Source organism: Chiloscyllium plagiosum, unplaced genomic scaffold (assembly GCF_037043375.1).
Source record: "Chiloscyllium plagiosum isolate Xiang-an unplaced genomic scaffold, Cpla_swu_hap1 HiC_scaffold_10, whole genome shotgun sequence".
NCBI classification, from domain to species: Eukaryota; Metazoa; Chordata; class Chondrichthyes; order Orectolobiformes; family Hemiscylliidae; genus Chiloscyllium; species Chiloscyllium plagiosum.
In genome coordinates, this window is record NW_028270148.1 from 25,320,946 (window position 1) to 25,336,986 (window position 16,041).

General features: G+C 38.1%; 1 protein-coding gene across 1 annotated transcript in view; it reads right to left on the reverse strand.

Moving 5' to 3' along the window:
* Nucleotides 1-16,041, reverse strand: part of slc30a6 (solute carrier family 30 member 6) — a 169,364-nt gene that overhangs the window by 139,821 nt on the left and 13,502 nt on the right. The window contains exon 3 of the mRNA XM_087991219.1: nucleotides 4,086-4,172. Within this exon, the coding sequence (XP_087847345.1) occupies nucleotides 4,086-4,172 (87 nt within the window). The remainder of the gene's footprint in view (nucleotides 1-4,085; nucleotides 4,173-16,041) is intronic.

Sequence of the window (16,041 nt, forward strand, 5' to 3'; positions counted from 1 at the left end):
CGCACATAAAGAGTGCCCTCAATTAGTTTTCAACTGATCGAAAGGGAAATCATTGTCCAATCATCCACATTCCAAATGTAGATCTGATACAGACACAATAGGCCAAATGCCTTCACTGTCATCAATTTTCTATAATTTGTACAAGGTCTTGTGCCTACCTTCTGAATCACAATCTGTATATGCCTAGGGAATTTTAAAAAGTAGTTCTTAAACCTTGTAATCTGCTGAGATAGATTAATTTTTCTGAATTAAGTTAGTTTTATGAAACACATTCAAAGGCTTTGAAAACTGAAATAAAAGTATTGGAGAGTTGCAAATGGCTTTTTTTGCTGTTTCTTGATAATTACTGGTATATTGTATAGGGAATTACTAGACAATGAAAATATCATTAATTATGCTCTACAACATAAATGCAATTACAACATTTGGAGCATTCAAACAATGTAAAACTGTACACTTATAATGTTTGAACCAGAAAATACAAAGCTAGTAAATACAATATCCCAATGTCTAATTTGGGAACTTGACCTGGATTTTGTGGTCAACAATGAATCAGAAGCATTTGATTTTGAGTGTGGATTCTCTGTTCTTGCATGACTTTGAATGTGGAGCCATCTTTAAGCAAAGCAAGAATCACGTAGATTGATTAGCCACTTACACTGAAGAATTCTCAGACAACAAAGCAGGGAGTGAAATTCATTTTTAAAATATCTTAATCACTGCACAGCAAGTGAACAAAAGATCAGGACTCTATATGGGGTGTAAGGGAGAAACTGAAATATATAAAACTTCAAACAAAAAAAAACAACTCAGTTTAAATGTTCTTCTGAGGGAATACGACTCTCACTTACAAAATTAATTTTTCATGCTGAAAGATTGTTCATTTGTAATTATGTGATAGGACAACTGTTAAAAACACAATTAGTCGTGATCAAACAATTCAACATTTTCATTACTTCTTACAGCAAGAATAGGGAATTAAAAGTGGTGAGCACTGCTGACTCACAGCGCCAGGAACCTGGGTTCAATTCCAGCCTCAAGTGACTGTCTGTGTGGAGTTTGCATATTCTCCCCGTGTCTGCACAGGCTTTCTCCCACAGTTCAAAGATGTGCAGGTTAGGTGAATTGGTCATGCTAAATTGTGTGCCAGGGATGTGAAGGCTAGGTGGGTTAGCCATGGGAAATGCAGGGTTACACGGGCAGGGTAGGGGGCTCTGGGTGGGACACTCTTTGGAGGGTTAGTGTGGACTTGATGGACCAAATGGCCTGAATGGACACTGTAGTGATTCTAAGATCTTCTAAGTGACATTGTTCACAGTCTTTGCATATGCAAATCAACACAATTAACCCAAAGGGAGAGATTAGAGTAACTGCACTTGACATCAAGGTTGTACTTAACCGAGTAATGCCATTGTGGGTCTACTGATACACACAGATGTCAGGCAAAAGTGAGGACTGCAGATGCTGGAGATTAAAGTTGAGAGGGTGGTGCTGGACAAGCACAGCAGGCCAGGCAGCATGTGAGGACCAGGAGAAATCAGCGCTCTGAGCAAAAGCCCTTCATCAATTGCCCGAAACATTGATTCTCCTGCTCCTTGCATGCTGCTTGACTTACTGTGCTTTTCCAGCACCACACTCTCGACAAATGGATTGTGGCAGTTCAAAACGAAAACTCACCACCATCTTTTCAAAGACATCTCTGGACAGACAACAAATGCTGACACAACCAGGTATGCACATGCCCAATAAGAATAAAAGGAAAAACTCTCAAGTAGTTGTAGTTATATCTCACACAAAGGAAAAAAGGATGTGGGTGTTGGAGACTAATCATCTTACTGTCAGGATATAAATTACAAGAGTTCTTCAGGGTAGTATTCTCGGCTCAACATTTTTTTAAAAAGGTCTGCCAATGGCCTTCCCTCCAACTTCAGGTCAGATTTTGGGATATTTGGGATGAGCACATTGGATTTTGTACTATTTGAGTCTCCTCAGACTCTGAAGGATTGAATGCCCACACACAGTAATATCTGGCTTGGGCTGATAAGTGGCAAGTAACAGGAACACTATACAAATGTCAGGGAACTACTCTATATTAAAAAAAGCGATTCTAATCATCTCCCCATGACATTCAATTGAATTAACCATTGCTGAATCCGCCATTATCAACTTCCTGAGTGTAACCAGTGATCACAAACTGAAGTGGATGAGCTGTTTAAATACCCTGACTACAAAAGTACGTCAAAGGCTGGGAATTCTGTATCAAGTAATTCACCTGACTCTGAAAAACCTACCCAACATATACTAGGCAGAAGTTAGCAATGACCATGGTAAACAGGTATTATGATTCCAGCTAATGCTACTACTGGACAAATCAGATTCCAGAATGTGATATGGCTAGATTGATCTTTTCCTATTTTATTTAACTTGGTGATCTTTTACTGAAACACAAATTCACAAGGCTGCAGATTTGATATTTTAAACATAAGAGACATCTTTTTATAAAAGAAAATAAATATAAAACAAACCAAGCTATCTAAATATATCATATTAAAATATTTCAAAAACCTCAACTATCTCCAAACACTGTCACTTTACAGTTAATCAAAATCCAGAGATATTTTCTCTAAGTTTGCTTCTTCATTGAAATATATTTTCTCCTGGAATACACCAAAAGCTTCTTAGACTTTTAACTGTCTGCTGAGTTCTAACCAAACATTCATGGCCTGGAAATTTCACAAACCATGCAGTTTCACAGAGGTAATATTCCATTAATTCATTTGAACAATCTCCTCTCCTGCGACAGACTACACTTGATTCAGGCAGATCCCCTTCAAACTGAACCCAAAAGCATTTTAACTAGGTTTTTAAAGACTTGCTCATCTTAGCTTCTTCCTGTTGTTAATCACCACAGCACAATCGAACTTCTGTTACCTTTGCAGGAGGCTTTGCAGTCACCTATTCTCTGACAGCATACTGGTTTTAAATCACAAACCTGCAAAGACTGACTCAGGTAATTCTTAAATCCCTTCATCAAAATAATCCAAGGCCCATATGCCACCGGTTTAAAATCTAAACTCTTTTAAAACAAATACATCTTTACATGAATCTCACTTCATCAAACAAGAATCTAACCATATTTTTTTGACATTTGACAGCGTTACCATTGCTGAAACCACCAGAATAGTATCGTTCAGGGTTAGGACTTATCATTAACCAGGAACTTTACTGAACCATATGCAGGGAATACTTCACTTTCTGATTCCCCAAAACCTGTCCACCATCTGGGCACAAGCCAGGAGTGTGATGAATTTTGATTCACTTGGCTAGGTAAGTGCAGCTCCAAAAACACATGAGAGAGGTTCCACACCATTCAGGATAAAGCAGCCCACTTGACTGACATCCCATCTCTATCTTAAACACTCACTTTCTCTATCACTGATGCGGAGTGGCAGCTATGTATATTATACCCTTGATTCACAGCAGCAACTCACCAAGGATCCTTTAGTAGCACCTTCAAAACTTGGAAGAACAAGTACAACAGATGCATGGAACACCACTAGCTGCAAGATCCCCTTAAAGTCACACATCCTTTTAATTGAGAAAGGCATCATCATTCTTTTGCTAGGTCAAGATACTGAAACTCCTTTCTTAACATCATTGTAAATTCAAAGTTTGGGAGAAGAGTTGTAGCTCGAGTGCTCATTGTTGTGGTTCTGTTCGACAAGCTGGGAATTTGTGTTGAAGACGTTTTGTCCCCTGAATAGGTGACATCCTCAGTGCTTGGGAGTCTCCTGTGAAGCGCTTCTATGTTTCCACCGGCATTTATAGTGATTTGTATCTGCCGCTTCCGGTTGTCAGTTCCAGCTGTCCGCTGAAGTGGCCGGTATCTTGGGCCACAGCATAGTCTCTCATTCCAAACTGTTCACTAATCGATATGGGTTTCACAAACGAAAAAGTTTTCTATTTTGGGTAAAATTTGATTATTGAAAACATGTCCTGTAACCTATACAATTACAAGAGATAAACATTTTAAATCAACACAAGCATCATGACTAAGCATAAGTATTTTTTAAAATAGTACTTACCCGCCTATCAGCTGAGACCAGCAGAAATTCTTGGGTAAACTTTCCACCAAGAGATCTGTGTGTTTTGTGGAATGGATGAATCGTACCCTTTTCAAAAAAAAATTCTATTTTAAATATCAACACATTTCATTGCAGAGAAACACACTGACTTCACCACATAATCACTGCTGACAATCCAGTATACTAAGACAGTGCTTTATTGTCTGAGGTGCTAGCTTACAAATATAAAGTTAAACTGATGCTTACCTAATCTAGGTGCACCAAAGAATTCTATTGACCAATAACCCTTCCTCAACCAAAAACAGAGTAACCATTCCAATATTACACACAAGAACCTCTCTGAAATGTACAAATGAGCACAACACTTCAAACTAACAAAGCATAGAAGAAAAACGGTTAATTGTATCTGTGAACCCAGGTACTCAATCTTCTGTCTATTCTCTATAGAAGTTAACCCTTCATGTGACAAATTTCACCAGATTAAAAATAAACCAAGGTAGAGCTTTCTTTTAAAAAAGTTTGTGCTGGTTCTTTCATCTCAACCCTAGTGAAACCAGAGAACTAGTGGAAAACAGTAAGGGGTGGTAAACACAAGTTATGTCAAAAGTTAGTTTCCAGGATCTCTAAATGCAAAATAATTTTGCTCAAAACCAAAATTAATAACAACAGAAAATGCTTCACTGATTCTGGCTGCTGTCGAGTGTCTGGTACTTGGAGCCCATTACCTCAGGCACATGGGAATATCTGGCTCATTTTAAAACTTTTCATAAACTAAACACTATTTAACTTACCAAGAACTGACTAATCTTTTCAGTTACTGAAGGTTAAAATGAAGGTGGAGGCAAAAACAGTTAACCTTTTTTCAGAATAAACCCATTTCTAGTTTATTAATAATACTGAATATTACTACACTTGAATAATGAATACTTTTTAATGTGAGTAAAAATTATAGAACTATCTCTATTTGTGAAAGTGTTATTGTTGATAACTATGGAAATGAATTTCAGTAGAAACAAACTGTAACTGAGCCAACACGACTGGTACTCTAAAAAATGCAATCATGTCCCATCCATAAATTTTCTTGATATAGACCATTAATGTATATTTTTGTCAATTCACCAAGTAGGTAAAATGTCTCAAGAAATATGAAATGAAATGACAATATAGTTGCTTTTAACCAGAGCTGAAATAATGATATGTACTATCTTGATTTTCAGCTAAACTTTAGTATTAAATATACATAACAGTTGGGGTTATGAAAACTGAAATTGCAACCAGAATACTGGAGCAACTTTCTTTGCTACTTCTAACCTACCATCACTATGCATTGTACATGAAATGCCTCTAAGCAAATGAACAATAACAAAATCAAGTTATAGCCATTTATTTATTAATAATGAAAAACAGTTTTTCCATTTTCAAGGAACCCACATGATAAAACAGAGGAAGTAGTTTAAAATTTTGTAAGATGAAAGATGAACCCAGGAATTACTATGGCTCATGCAACCACAAATGAGGTTTGGAGTGGGGGTGGGTAGATAATTTACTATATAAGTATAGATGTAAAAAATGAATGCATGCTTTAAATCAGAATTCAGAATTTTCCAGATTACAAATTATGTTCATTTATCACTGAAAACCTACACCACTTGGAGAGATTACCAGGAGGCATGATAAATCATGGTCATTAACTGAAACACTATCCTACTATTACAGAACACTGTATCCATTAAAGTCGAAAAGTTATGAAGTCTACCGTACAACATGTGCAAGCAAGGTTCCATGCATTCACTACCTGTAATGGAGATGTTTCAGTGACATTTTCAATTTGCCATACTTAGAGTAGCTCTTTTGTTGTCAGTTTACATCTCCTGTCACTCTAGCAGAGGCCAACACAAATTAATGGGCTTTACTGAACACAGACGATGCATTATTTTAACTATTATTGTAAAAGGGTACATTTTACACTTTATCTTTGACTGAGAAAAAGAGCTACTCTCTGAGTGGCTCTTCAAGTTTAGAAAAACCTTTGCAGCTATCAAACAGCAAAATATAATTAAATATATTTCAAAATTACATTGGTATCAACATCAAATAACCAAGTCAAACAAACTAGAACACATAGGAAGGAAAAGCTGAAAACAGATTTTAATGCATTAATTGTACAGATTTTCTATAGAGCAGAAAACAGTAATCCTGCAAACAATAACTTTAATTCAGTAGTTTTAAACTAAAGAACTGACTGATCTAATAACAAAGGACATTTACATTTTAGTACCAAAGGGCAGCAAAACTAGCATACTAGTTAAGTTCATGGGCTTCTGAACACTGATTAAAATTTAAGCTCAGAACCATTTCAATACTTTGAAATAAATGATTAAAAATTACAAGTTCTCAGGTCACCCATATACTACAACCAATTCAGTAGCTTTTGACATGATTATCCTTAATTTGGATTGCTTGATTTGAAGTAAACATTCTACAATATTAAATTGAGGCTTTGTGCAGTCATGAAACGTGAAGTATTATTGGACTAGTTTCAAATGATGGATTAGCAGTATTAGAGGGAAGTATGAGCCTGAAGAACATAATTTAAGATATATCAATAGCATTCCATTCTTAAACATGACAATAGAAATGATAAGTGTTTGCACATTCAACTTCTCACATACCTTCAGACAAATTTGACTATGCTTTCATTTCTTTCCCATTCCAATCAATCTCAGCATTTACTTTGCTTTGTTAAAGGGCTCCTCATATCATGAATCATTTCTCAAAATGAACAAATACCCTAGCCCATTGTAGGCATACAAGAGAATCATACATTAATGTATTGGTTCATAAACCTAGCCTGTAGTTCACATGAAGCAAATGCCATACATTTGATACTTTATTAATAAAATTCAGAAACTCACCCAAGCATTTTGCTGAAAAGAGATTCTCACTAAATTACCCAATTAGAGGTACTTTAAAGGGGATTTAAGCAATATCCCAAGTATGCTGTAGCACCTTGTCAAAATTTGTCAAATTGAATTACTTTCTGTATGAACTTATTTTTGGGATGACTGGTCGATGGGAGACATTGTATGGTCCCACAAACTTGGAATTCTCTGAAGAGCTTAAGCAAATTAGATAAAGTCTTGACTGACTTTTTAGAAACTGCAAAAGAAAATCTTCTCAAATACCAACTGTCAGCTTTGACAAAGGGTCAGTTAGACTCAAAACGTCAGCTCTTTTCTCTCCTTACAGATGCTGCCAGACCTGCTGAGATTTTCCAGCATTTTCTCTTTTGATAACAAACACATATTACTGGAAACATTCAGGTCTCGCATTATCTATGGAAAGGGAAACAGAGTTAACATTGAGTCTGGGAATGGCTTTTTGAGAACTGAAAAGTATTGGAATTTGTTTTAAAAATACTGACAGTTCTCAGGTTACAAATTTGTTCCATTCTTGAGTCCTTTCACAAGTTGACTTGTACGCAAGTTGAAATACAATGCAGGACAATGTAAAGTAGCCATTCGTAAGTACAGGAAATGTTCCTATGAAATGACCTTTAAAATTACCCCTGTATGGAATCATGTTTGTATGCAGATCTTCTGTGTACTTTTGACAAAAATAGAGGCCCAGTGCAAAAGACAATGGGTTTCTAATGATAAAGGAAGAGAAAAATACGTTAAATGGATGAAAGGGAGAGAATGGGTTCTAACGACTAAGTAAACAAGACAAGTCCCTGGGTGTGGGGTGTTTTGGTGGTGACATGGGGTTAAGAGAAGAGAATGTAAGAAAATTGGAGAACAGACATAATGCAGTCAGTTTCTGAAGTTATGAAATTCAATATTGAGTCCTCAATGCTGTAAAGTGCATCAGCAGAAATTGATGTGTTGCTCTTTGAGCTTGCATCGTGAGTCATTTAAATGTTAAAGCATACCCAGAAGAGCAATGTTAACACCAGAACAAGACTGTTTATTGAAATGGCAAGCAACTGGAAGGTTAGTCACTTTTACAGACAGAGCAGAGGTGTTCTGCAAAGCAGGCACCTCGTCTGCATTTGGTTTTGCCAATGTAAAAGAAACCATAATGTGAACAGTGAATGCAGTAGACTAGTTTGAAAAAGGTTTAAGTGAAATGCTGCTTCAATTGGAAGTTTTGTTTGGGACCTTGAACAATGGGAAGGGATGAAATGAAAGGCAAGTGTTACATCTTTCTTGACTGCATAATAAGGTGCCATGGGGGAGTCTGGAAGTGTTAGGAGTGATGGAAGACTGCACCAAGGTGTCAGAGCAGAAATGGCCCCTGTGAAATACCATCTAGTGAAGGTGCTGTGGCAGAGATTTTGGTGGATGATCCTTTCAATGTGGAGACTAGAGGTGCAGAAAGTAAGGACAAGGGGAACCCTAATATTGCTCTGAGAAGGAAGGGACAAGACGAGGGTCAAAGTTTAGTAGATGGGTCAGACATAGCTGAAAACCGAGTCAGTCAATCATAAAGGGGAGGGGAACCTTCAGATAAGTGAAAAGGAAGCAGCCTGGTGTAAGGTGGCATCATCAGAACAAATGTAGAAACTGGGAGTATGGTTAGGAATCCTTGCAGGATTTTGTCCAGATAACTGCTGGAGTTACTTGAATGGATATTGGTGGACTGCTTATTCTCAGAAATAGAAACTGTGAAATCAAGAAAGGGAAGGAAATAGTCAGATGGAACATGTGAAGGTGAAATAAGAATGGAAACTTGAAGCAAAACATGTTAAATCTTCCAGTTCCAGACAAGAACAGGAAGCAGAACTGAATGGATCATTGGTCGATCAGAAAAAGGCTTGTGTGCTTTGCATCTTTGTACTGTCCTCAATACAGTTTTTGAAATTCTTAAAAGTTTTCAGTCTCTTAATGTGGATCACCACTCAGAAGAGCAGTGACACAAGTAAACTTGAAAAATTCAGAAATCACAGTCTTCAGTCCTCACTCATTCAATTATTTATATAGGGTTATTAGCAACACCAGATGCTGGAAATACAGAAACATGCTGCAAGTATTGTTAACACAATTACTTAGCATATGACATACATTTCTGTATATATAGCAGTGGAAAAGTTTTTCACTATATTTTACTGTTTTTCTCACTAAAATACACATGACAACAAAATCATTCAACATTAGCTTTGATCCTCTTTCCACAGAGGCTGCTCAACCTGCTTAACTTTTCCAACAATTTCTGATTTTAATTCACATTTCCAGCATTCACAATATTTTGCATTTACTTGGAGTATTTAAATTTTTCTTGCCAAAGACTGCTTTAAAGATGTGTTAGAAATAGTTTTTGCAATCTGAATAATTGAGGAGTAGGCTGAAGGGATGAACTGTCTTGGAGAACCATTCGGTTCAAATATATGTTGCTGCTGATGAAAATCAAGGTGGTTTACATACAAAAAAGTTCGAAAAGATGGAATGGTGAAAGTAAATTAACTATTTGTAGAGCAGACAAAAATGCACAAAATATTTCAAGATGATACTTAACAGCATTGATTCGAAGGCCAGACAACAAAAGTACTAATTTGTCCAATTTCTTACCCCATAGATTATTTTAGCGTAAGCACAAAATCATTTCAATGCTATACATAAAAGTAACAAATATGTACAATGCAACTTGTGACTCACTGTGTGCCAGTGTGACCACCTCTCCACACCTGCAGCTTTCCACCCACCAGTAAGTTATGGTCAAGTATGAAGTATTTCAGAATCTGATGATAGCTGTGATCATTAGTAATTAATATTAGTACAAAACAAACAGCTAAAATATTCACTCAGTAGTGCAAGAATAACCAGTGACAAAAAAGAAAGACAAAGGCCAATTTTCTTAGCGGGAGAAGCAGGATGATCCTCATATCGGTGTGTCCACTTTAAGGTTATTTTCTACTTGCACCCTCATTGTATTTCACTACTTTTCACCAATTTTTCATACTTCCTCATTTCATTGTACATGAGTAACGTGAAAATATGATATCAGATGCAGTTTTTTTTTCCCTTCTTGGAACTGATGAATGAAAATACAAGAAAGAGATGCATTTCTCAAGTTGATCAGTTTTCCAATGGACCCACCTAGTGGTCAAGCCTCAGATTTTCTGTCTCTGTCTTTTATAAGGTGTCCAGTTTCCTCATTGTATGTTAAACTATGTGTCCAAGAGCAATTTTGGACTATCATCTTTCTAACAACATAGTGCCATAAGTACACTGAGGACGGAGTAGAAAATTAGGCCACCATTTTAAGTTATACCCATTATATAAACTTGATCTAAAATGGAGACTCGACATGGGTTTTTCTTTGCTAATTTTTAAATTTCCACAGCTGATCAATTTTGGAAGAAATATTCCAATTAAATGGAAAGTAAAAGCACAGAAAATTGGACATGCAGGGTATTTGTTCCTTTGTGCCTACTCCGCCATTCAATGTGATCATGGCTGATCAACCAACTCAGTACCTAGTTCCTGCTCTCTGTGCCAAAAAATTCCAAAGACGCATCACTCTCTGGTGAACAAATTTCTCATCTTAGACTTAAATGAGCTTTGACCGTAATCCCTGGTTTTAGACTCCCCAGTAATTGGGATCATCCTTCTTAAATTTATCCTATGAGATGACCCCTCCTTCTTCTAAACTCCTAATCAATCCAGTCTCTCCTCATATGTCAGTCCTGCCATTTCAGGAATCAATTTGATAAACCTCTATTGCACGCCCTTTATAACTAGAGCATCCTTTATTAAATAAGGTTAACAAGGCTGCACACAATACTCTTGGTGTGGTCTCAATAAAACGTTGTACAACTACAGCTAGATATCCCTGTTCCTGTACTCAAATCCTCACACTAAGAAGAACATAACATTTGGCTTCTTCATTGCTCTTGCACCTGCATTCTTACCTTCAGCGACTACAGTAAAATATGTCCAGGTCTCGTTGCTGATCCCACTTCCCAGATCTATTGCCATTCAAATAATAATCTGCATTCCTGGTTTTGCTACCAAACTGGATAAGCTCATATTTATTTGCCATATAATCGCTTACTCATTCAAATTGTCCAATCACACATGAAGCATCCTGACATCTTTCTCACAGTTAACCCTCCCACCCAGCTGTGTAGTCTACAAATTCATAGAGATTGCATTTAGTTCTCTTATCAAAACCATTCATCTACATATTGCGAATAGCTAGGATCCCAGCACTGATCCCTGAGGTACCCCACTAGACAGTGGTTGCCAAAGAAAATAAACTTTTTAAATCTAAAGTTGACATTGAATGCTCACAGCTCTTCCAGGGTAAATGGATTCAATCCATTAAATGAATGACATAGTCCAAATTACACAAAGACAGCAATCTGGCCAAGTGTTTAGTTGCGATGAAATGTTGACAGAAATACATATTCTTACACATGCTGGTTCCTGAAAGACAAATTTTAATTTGGACATTTGCCCACATGCTTAACTGTCGTCTCGTGTGTTGTAATGTTTTATAACACAATTACTATATAGTTAAACATTTCTGTATTTTAGAATTAAGGTGAATTTCTAATACGAGAACAAACAAAGAGAGAAAGTAAGTTTGAGAAACATAATGCATTTTAAAAAAAAAGTTTAAATCTGCACTTGCTAATGCAATATTGAAGGCACACTATCTATACTCTCCAGTTGTTGCACTCATATCTGATACATAAGATGGTTGTGGTTGTTGGAGGTCATTCACCTCAACTCCAAGGCATCTTTGCAAGAGCCACTCAGGGTGCTGTCCAAGACCCAGTCACCTTCAGCTGTTTCGTCAATGACCTTACCTCCATCATAAAATCAGAAATGGGAATGTTCACCGATGATCGCACAACACTCAGCACCATTCACAAGTTTCAGATGCTGAAGCAGTTAATGTCTAAATGCAACAATTCCTGGGCAAGATTTAAGCTTAAGATTATTGTGGTGCTGGAAAAACACAGGTCAGGTAGCATCCAAGGAGCAGGAAAATCGATGTTTTGGGCAGGAGCCCTTCATCAGGAATGAGGTTGGATTCCTCGGGGGAGGAGATAAATGGGAGTGTGTGGGGCTGGGGAGAAGGTAATTGAGAGTGCAATAGGTGGATGGAGGAAGGGGTAAAGGTGATAGGTAAGAGAGAAGGGTGGAGCCGATAGGTGGGAAGGAAGATTGACAGGTGGAACAGGTCATGAGGATAGTGCTGAGCTGGAAGTTTGGAGCTGGGGTAATGGGAAATGAAGAAATTGATGAAGTCCACATTGATGCCCTGGGATTCCGAGGCATGAGACGTTCTTCGTCCAGGTGTCTGGTGGTGAGCGAGTGGCTGTGGAGGAGGCCCAGGACTTGCATGTCCTCGGCTGAGTGGGAGGGGGAGGGGGAGATGAAATGTTCGGCCACTGGATGGTGGAATTGATTGGTGCAAGTGTCCCGGAGATGTTCCCTGAAGCGCTCTGCTAGGAGGCATCGGGGAGACTGGATGCATCAGGAGCAACAGATACAATAAATGACATTTGTGGAAGTGCAGGTGAAACTTTGATGGCTGTGGAAGGCTCCTTTGGGACCTTGGATGGAGGTGGGGAAGGTGTAGGCGCAGATTTTGCAATTCCTGCGGTGACAGGGGAAGGTGCCAGGAGGGGAGGATGGATTGTTGGGGCGCGTGGACCTGACCAGGTAGTCACAGAGGGAACGGTCTTTATGGAAAGCAGATGGGGTGGGGAGGGTCCATTTGTAGGTGGCAGAAATGTTGGCAGATGATGCGGTTTATGTGGAGGTTGGTGGGGTACAAGGTGAGGACCAGGGGGAGTTCTTTCCTTGTTGCGATTGGAGGCTGACAAGTGATAACTAACATTCATAACACACAAATATCAGGCAATGACCACCTCCAATAAGATAATCTAACCACTGCCTCGTTACAGTCAAAGGCATTACCATCACTTAATCCCTCACTATCAGCATCCTGGGGGGTGTTACCAACCATTGACCAGAAACTCAAATGGACTCACTATACAAATGCAGTGGTGACAAGAGCAGGTCAGAGATTTGGAATACTGTGAGGAGTAACTCCCCAAAGCTAGTCCACCCCAAGTTAGGAGTGTGAGTGAATATTCTTCATTTTCCTGGATGAGTGCAGCTCAAATGACACTCAAGAAGCTTGATGCCATCTAGGACAAAGCACCCCACTTGATTGGCACCACATTCGCAAACATTCAATTACTCTACCAAGATTCCGTAACAGCAGCATGTATAATCTACAAGAAGCACTGCAGAAACTTCCCAAAGATCCTTCGGCAGGATCTTTGAAACTCTCAACCAATACCATTTAGAAGGACAATCATAACAAAAATATTTGAACAGCATCATCTACAAGTTCCCCTCCAAGCCACTCATCATTCTGACTTGGAAATATATTGCTGTTCCTTTGCTTCCACTGGGTCAAAACCCTGGAATTCCCTCCCTGATGCATTGCAGGTGTACATACAGCTCGTAGACTGAAACAAGAACACAGATCAGCACCACCTTCTGAAGGGCAACTCTGGATAGGCAATAAATGCCAGCAAAGCCCACACCCCATAAATCAATTTAAAAAAAGAGATGTTGGCAGAACTCCATACTATCCTTCGACATTGGTATGACTTAGAATTAACTGCTTAGATTCAAAGTTTGGGACCAATGGAAAAATTGGAGTTGAAGTACAACAAACGATAAAGGTTTACCCGATATACACCCATAGACACCCTGCATGAGCAACACAAATTTTTTCATGAACAATTGGAAGCAACACAGTCTATTTTAAATGAGACAAAGCATATTTTTGTTTTTTTCTGACCAGCTTTTAGGTTTGATACTCTGTAGAATATCAGAGTATGCAGATACTTTTTTTTGCATGCTTAGAGAGATTGTGTGTGTTGTTTCTGCATTAGCCAGAGTTAGTTATATTATTTACATTTTAAACTGTTTGTTAATAATTTCTGCATCTTTGCTGGAGTGAGCTTCAACAATAAAATTATTTTTCTATACAGTCATAGGTGTACAGCACAGAAACAGGTCTTTTGGCGCAGCTCATCCATGCTGACCAGGTTTCCTAAACTGAACTAGTCCTATGTGCCTGACTAGGCCAATATCTCTCTAAGCCTCTCTTATCCACGTAAGTGTCCAAATGTTTTTTTAATATTGTAATTGTACCTACCTCTGCCAGTTCTTCTGGTAGCTCATTCCATATGTACACCATTATCTGTGTGAAAATGTTGCTCCTGAGGTTTATTAATTTAAGGGTCTTGGCTGATTTATTTCTTACACCATTTTATACAAAATGAAGCATTAGAAGCAAATCTAATGGTGATCATGCAACAATTGTCAATACAGACTTATGGCAATATGGTTAACTCTGAAATGACTAAGCCAGTTAAGGGCAACAAAAAAATGAGCAATAAATACTAGCCCAGCCAGTGACAACCCACATTCCATGCATGAACGCTAAAAAATCTAAGTTGGTAATGTCATCTCCCTTTTAAACGTGAACTCTGTTGTCACCAACTCAGTAGTGAGTGAAGAGTGGAATATGTTATTACTTGGTCAAACACCAGGAATGAAGGCCCTAACCATACCTTGACCCCTTGAGTTCAGTGGAACCAAGATAGCATCTCAATTATTGCCTGGTTGAGATCAAACAACTTCACCACCATAAATCAGACTAAATTCAAGACTTTCCAGCCTGCAAGGCATGGGGAAAAATGGCTGATATAAATTAGGTGAAATAGTAGCACCTTTTCTTTATATTAATCAAAAGAGATACGTAGATTTGCAGATTCTTCTTAATATACTTCATTTCCAATCTAATTTGCATATTTTGCATTTCTCTCCAGTCTTTAGTATAGTGTCCCACATTTCAGCCAAACAGTCCAGCTAAACAGTGACATACACTTTATCTTCCAGCTTACAAATAAGAAACTAAAACTGCCACCTTGATATTATTGCTCAAGTAATGAAATGGGACATTCATTTCTAAGTAAGAATACTACTTCATCGTCCAATCAATTTACAGCAGAAAATGCACTATTGTTTTTATATATTTTGTGTTTGCTCACTGAGCTGGAAGGTTCGCATTCTGACGTTGCGTCACCATACTAGGTAACATCAGTGAGCCTCCGCTGAAGCACTGGTATTATGGCCAGCTTTCTGTTTATGTGTTTATGTTTCCTTGGGTTGATGATGCCATTTCCTGTGTTGATGTAATTTCCTTTTTCTTTCCTCAGATGATAGACGGGATCCAAATTGATGTGTTTGTTGATAGAGTTCCGATTGGAACGCCATGCTTCTAGAAATTCCGATGAGTGTCTCTGTTTGGCTTGTCTTAGAATGGATGTGTTGTCCCAGTCAAAGTGGGAATAATAAAATCATGGTCTCCTTTAATGTAACAGTCCTGTTCACATCCAGAAAATTCAACCTCGCCAAAGGAATACTGATTATGCTATTAGAAGAATGAAAGACACATAGACGAGGCACCACCAACTTCATCGGCAAAGACATCATCATTAAACTAGTGGACTTATGCCTTATCACCCACTTCATTTTCAATAACAAAACCTACAGACAAATCAATGGAACACCCATGGGATCTCCGATATCAGGATTCTTAGCAGAGACAGTAATGCATAGACTCCAACAAACAGCTCTGCCAACCAGCCAACCCAAACTTTGGGTCCGCTACGTGGATGACACCTTTGTCATAACTACACGAAACAAATTAGAGGAAAACTTCAAGACCATCAATAATATCCTTACAGGCATAAAATTCACAAAAGAGGAAGAAAACCACTACAAACTGCTATTCCCAGATGTCACAGTAGACCGAACAGTCAATGGGGAACTTCAAACCAGAGTCTACAGGAAAACAACACATATGGACCAAATACTTAACTACAGAAGCAATCATCCCAATACTCACAAACAAA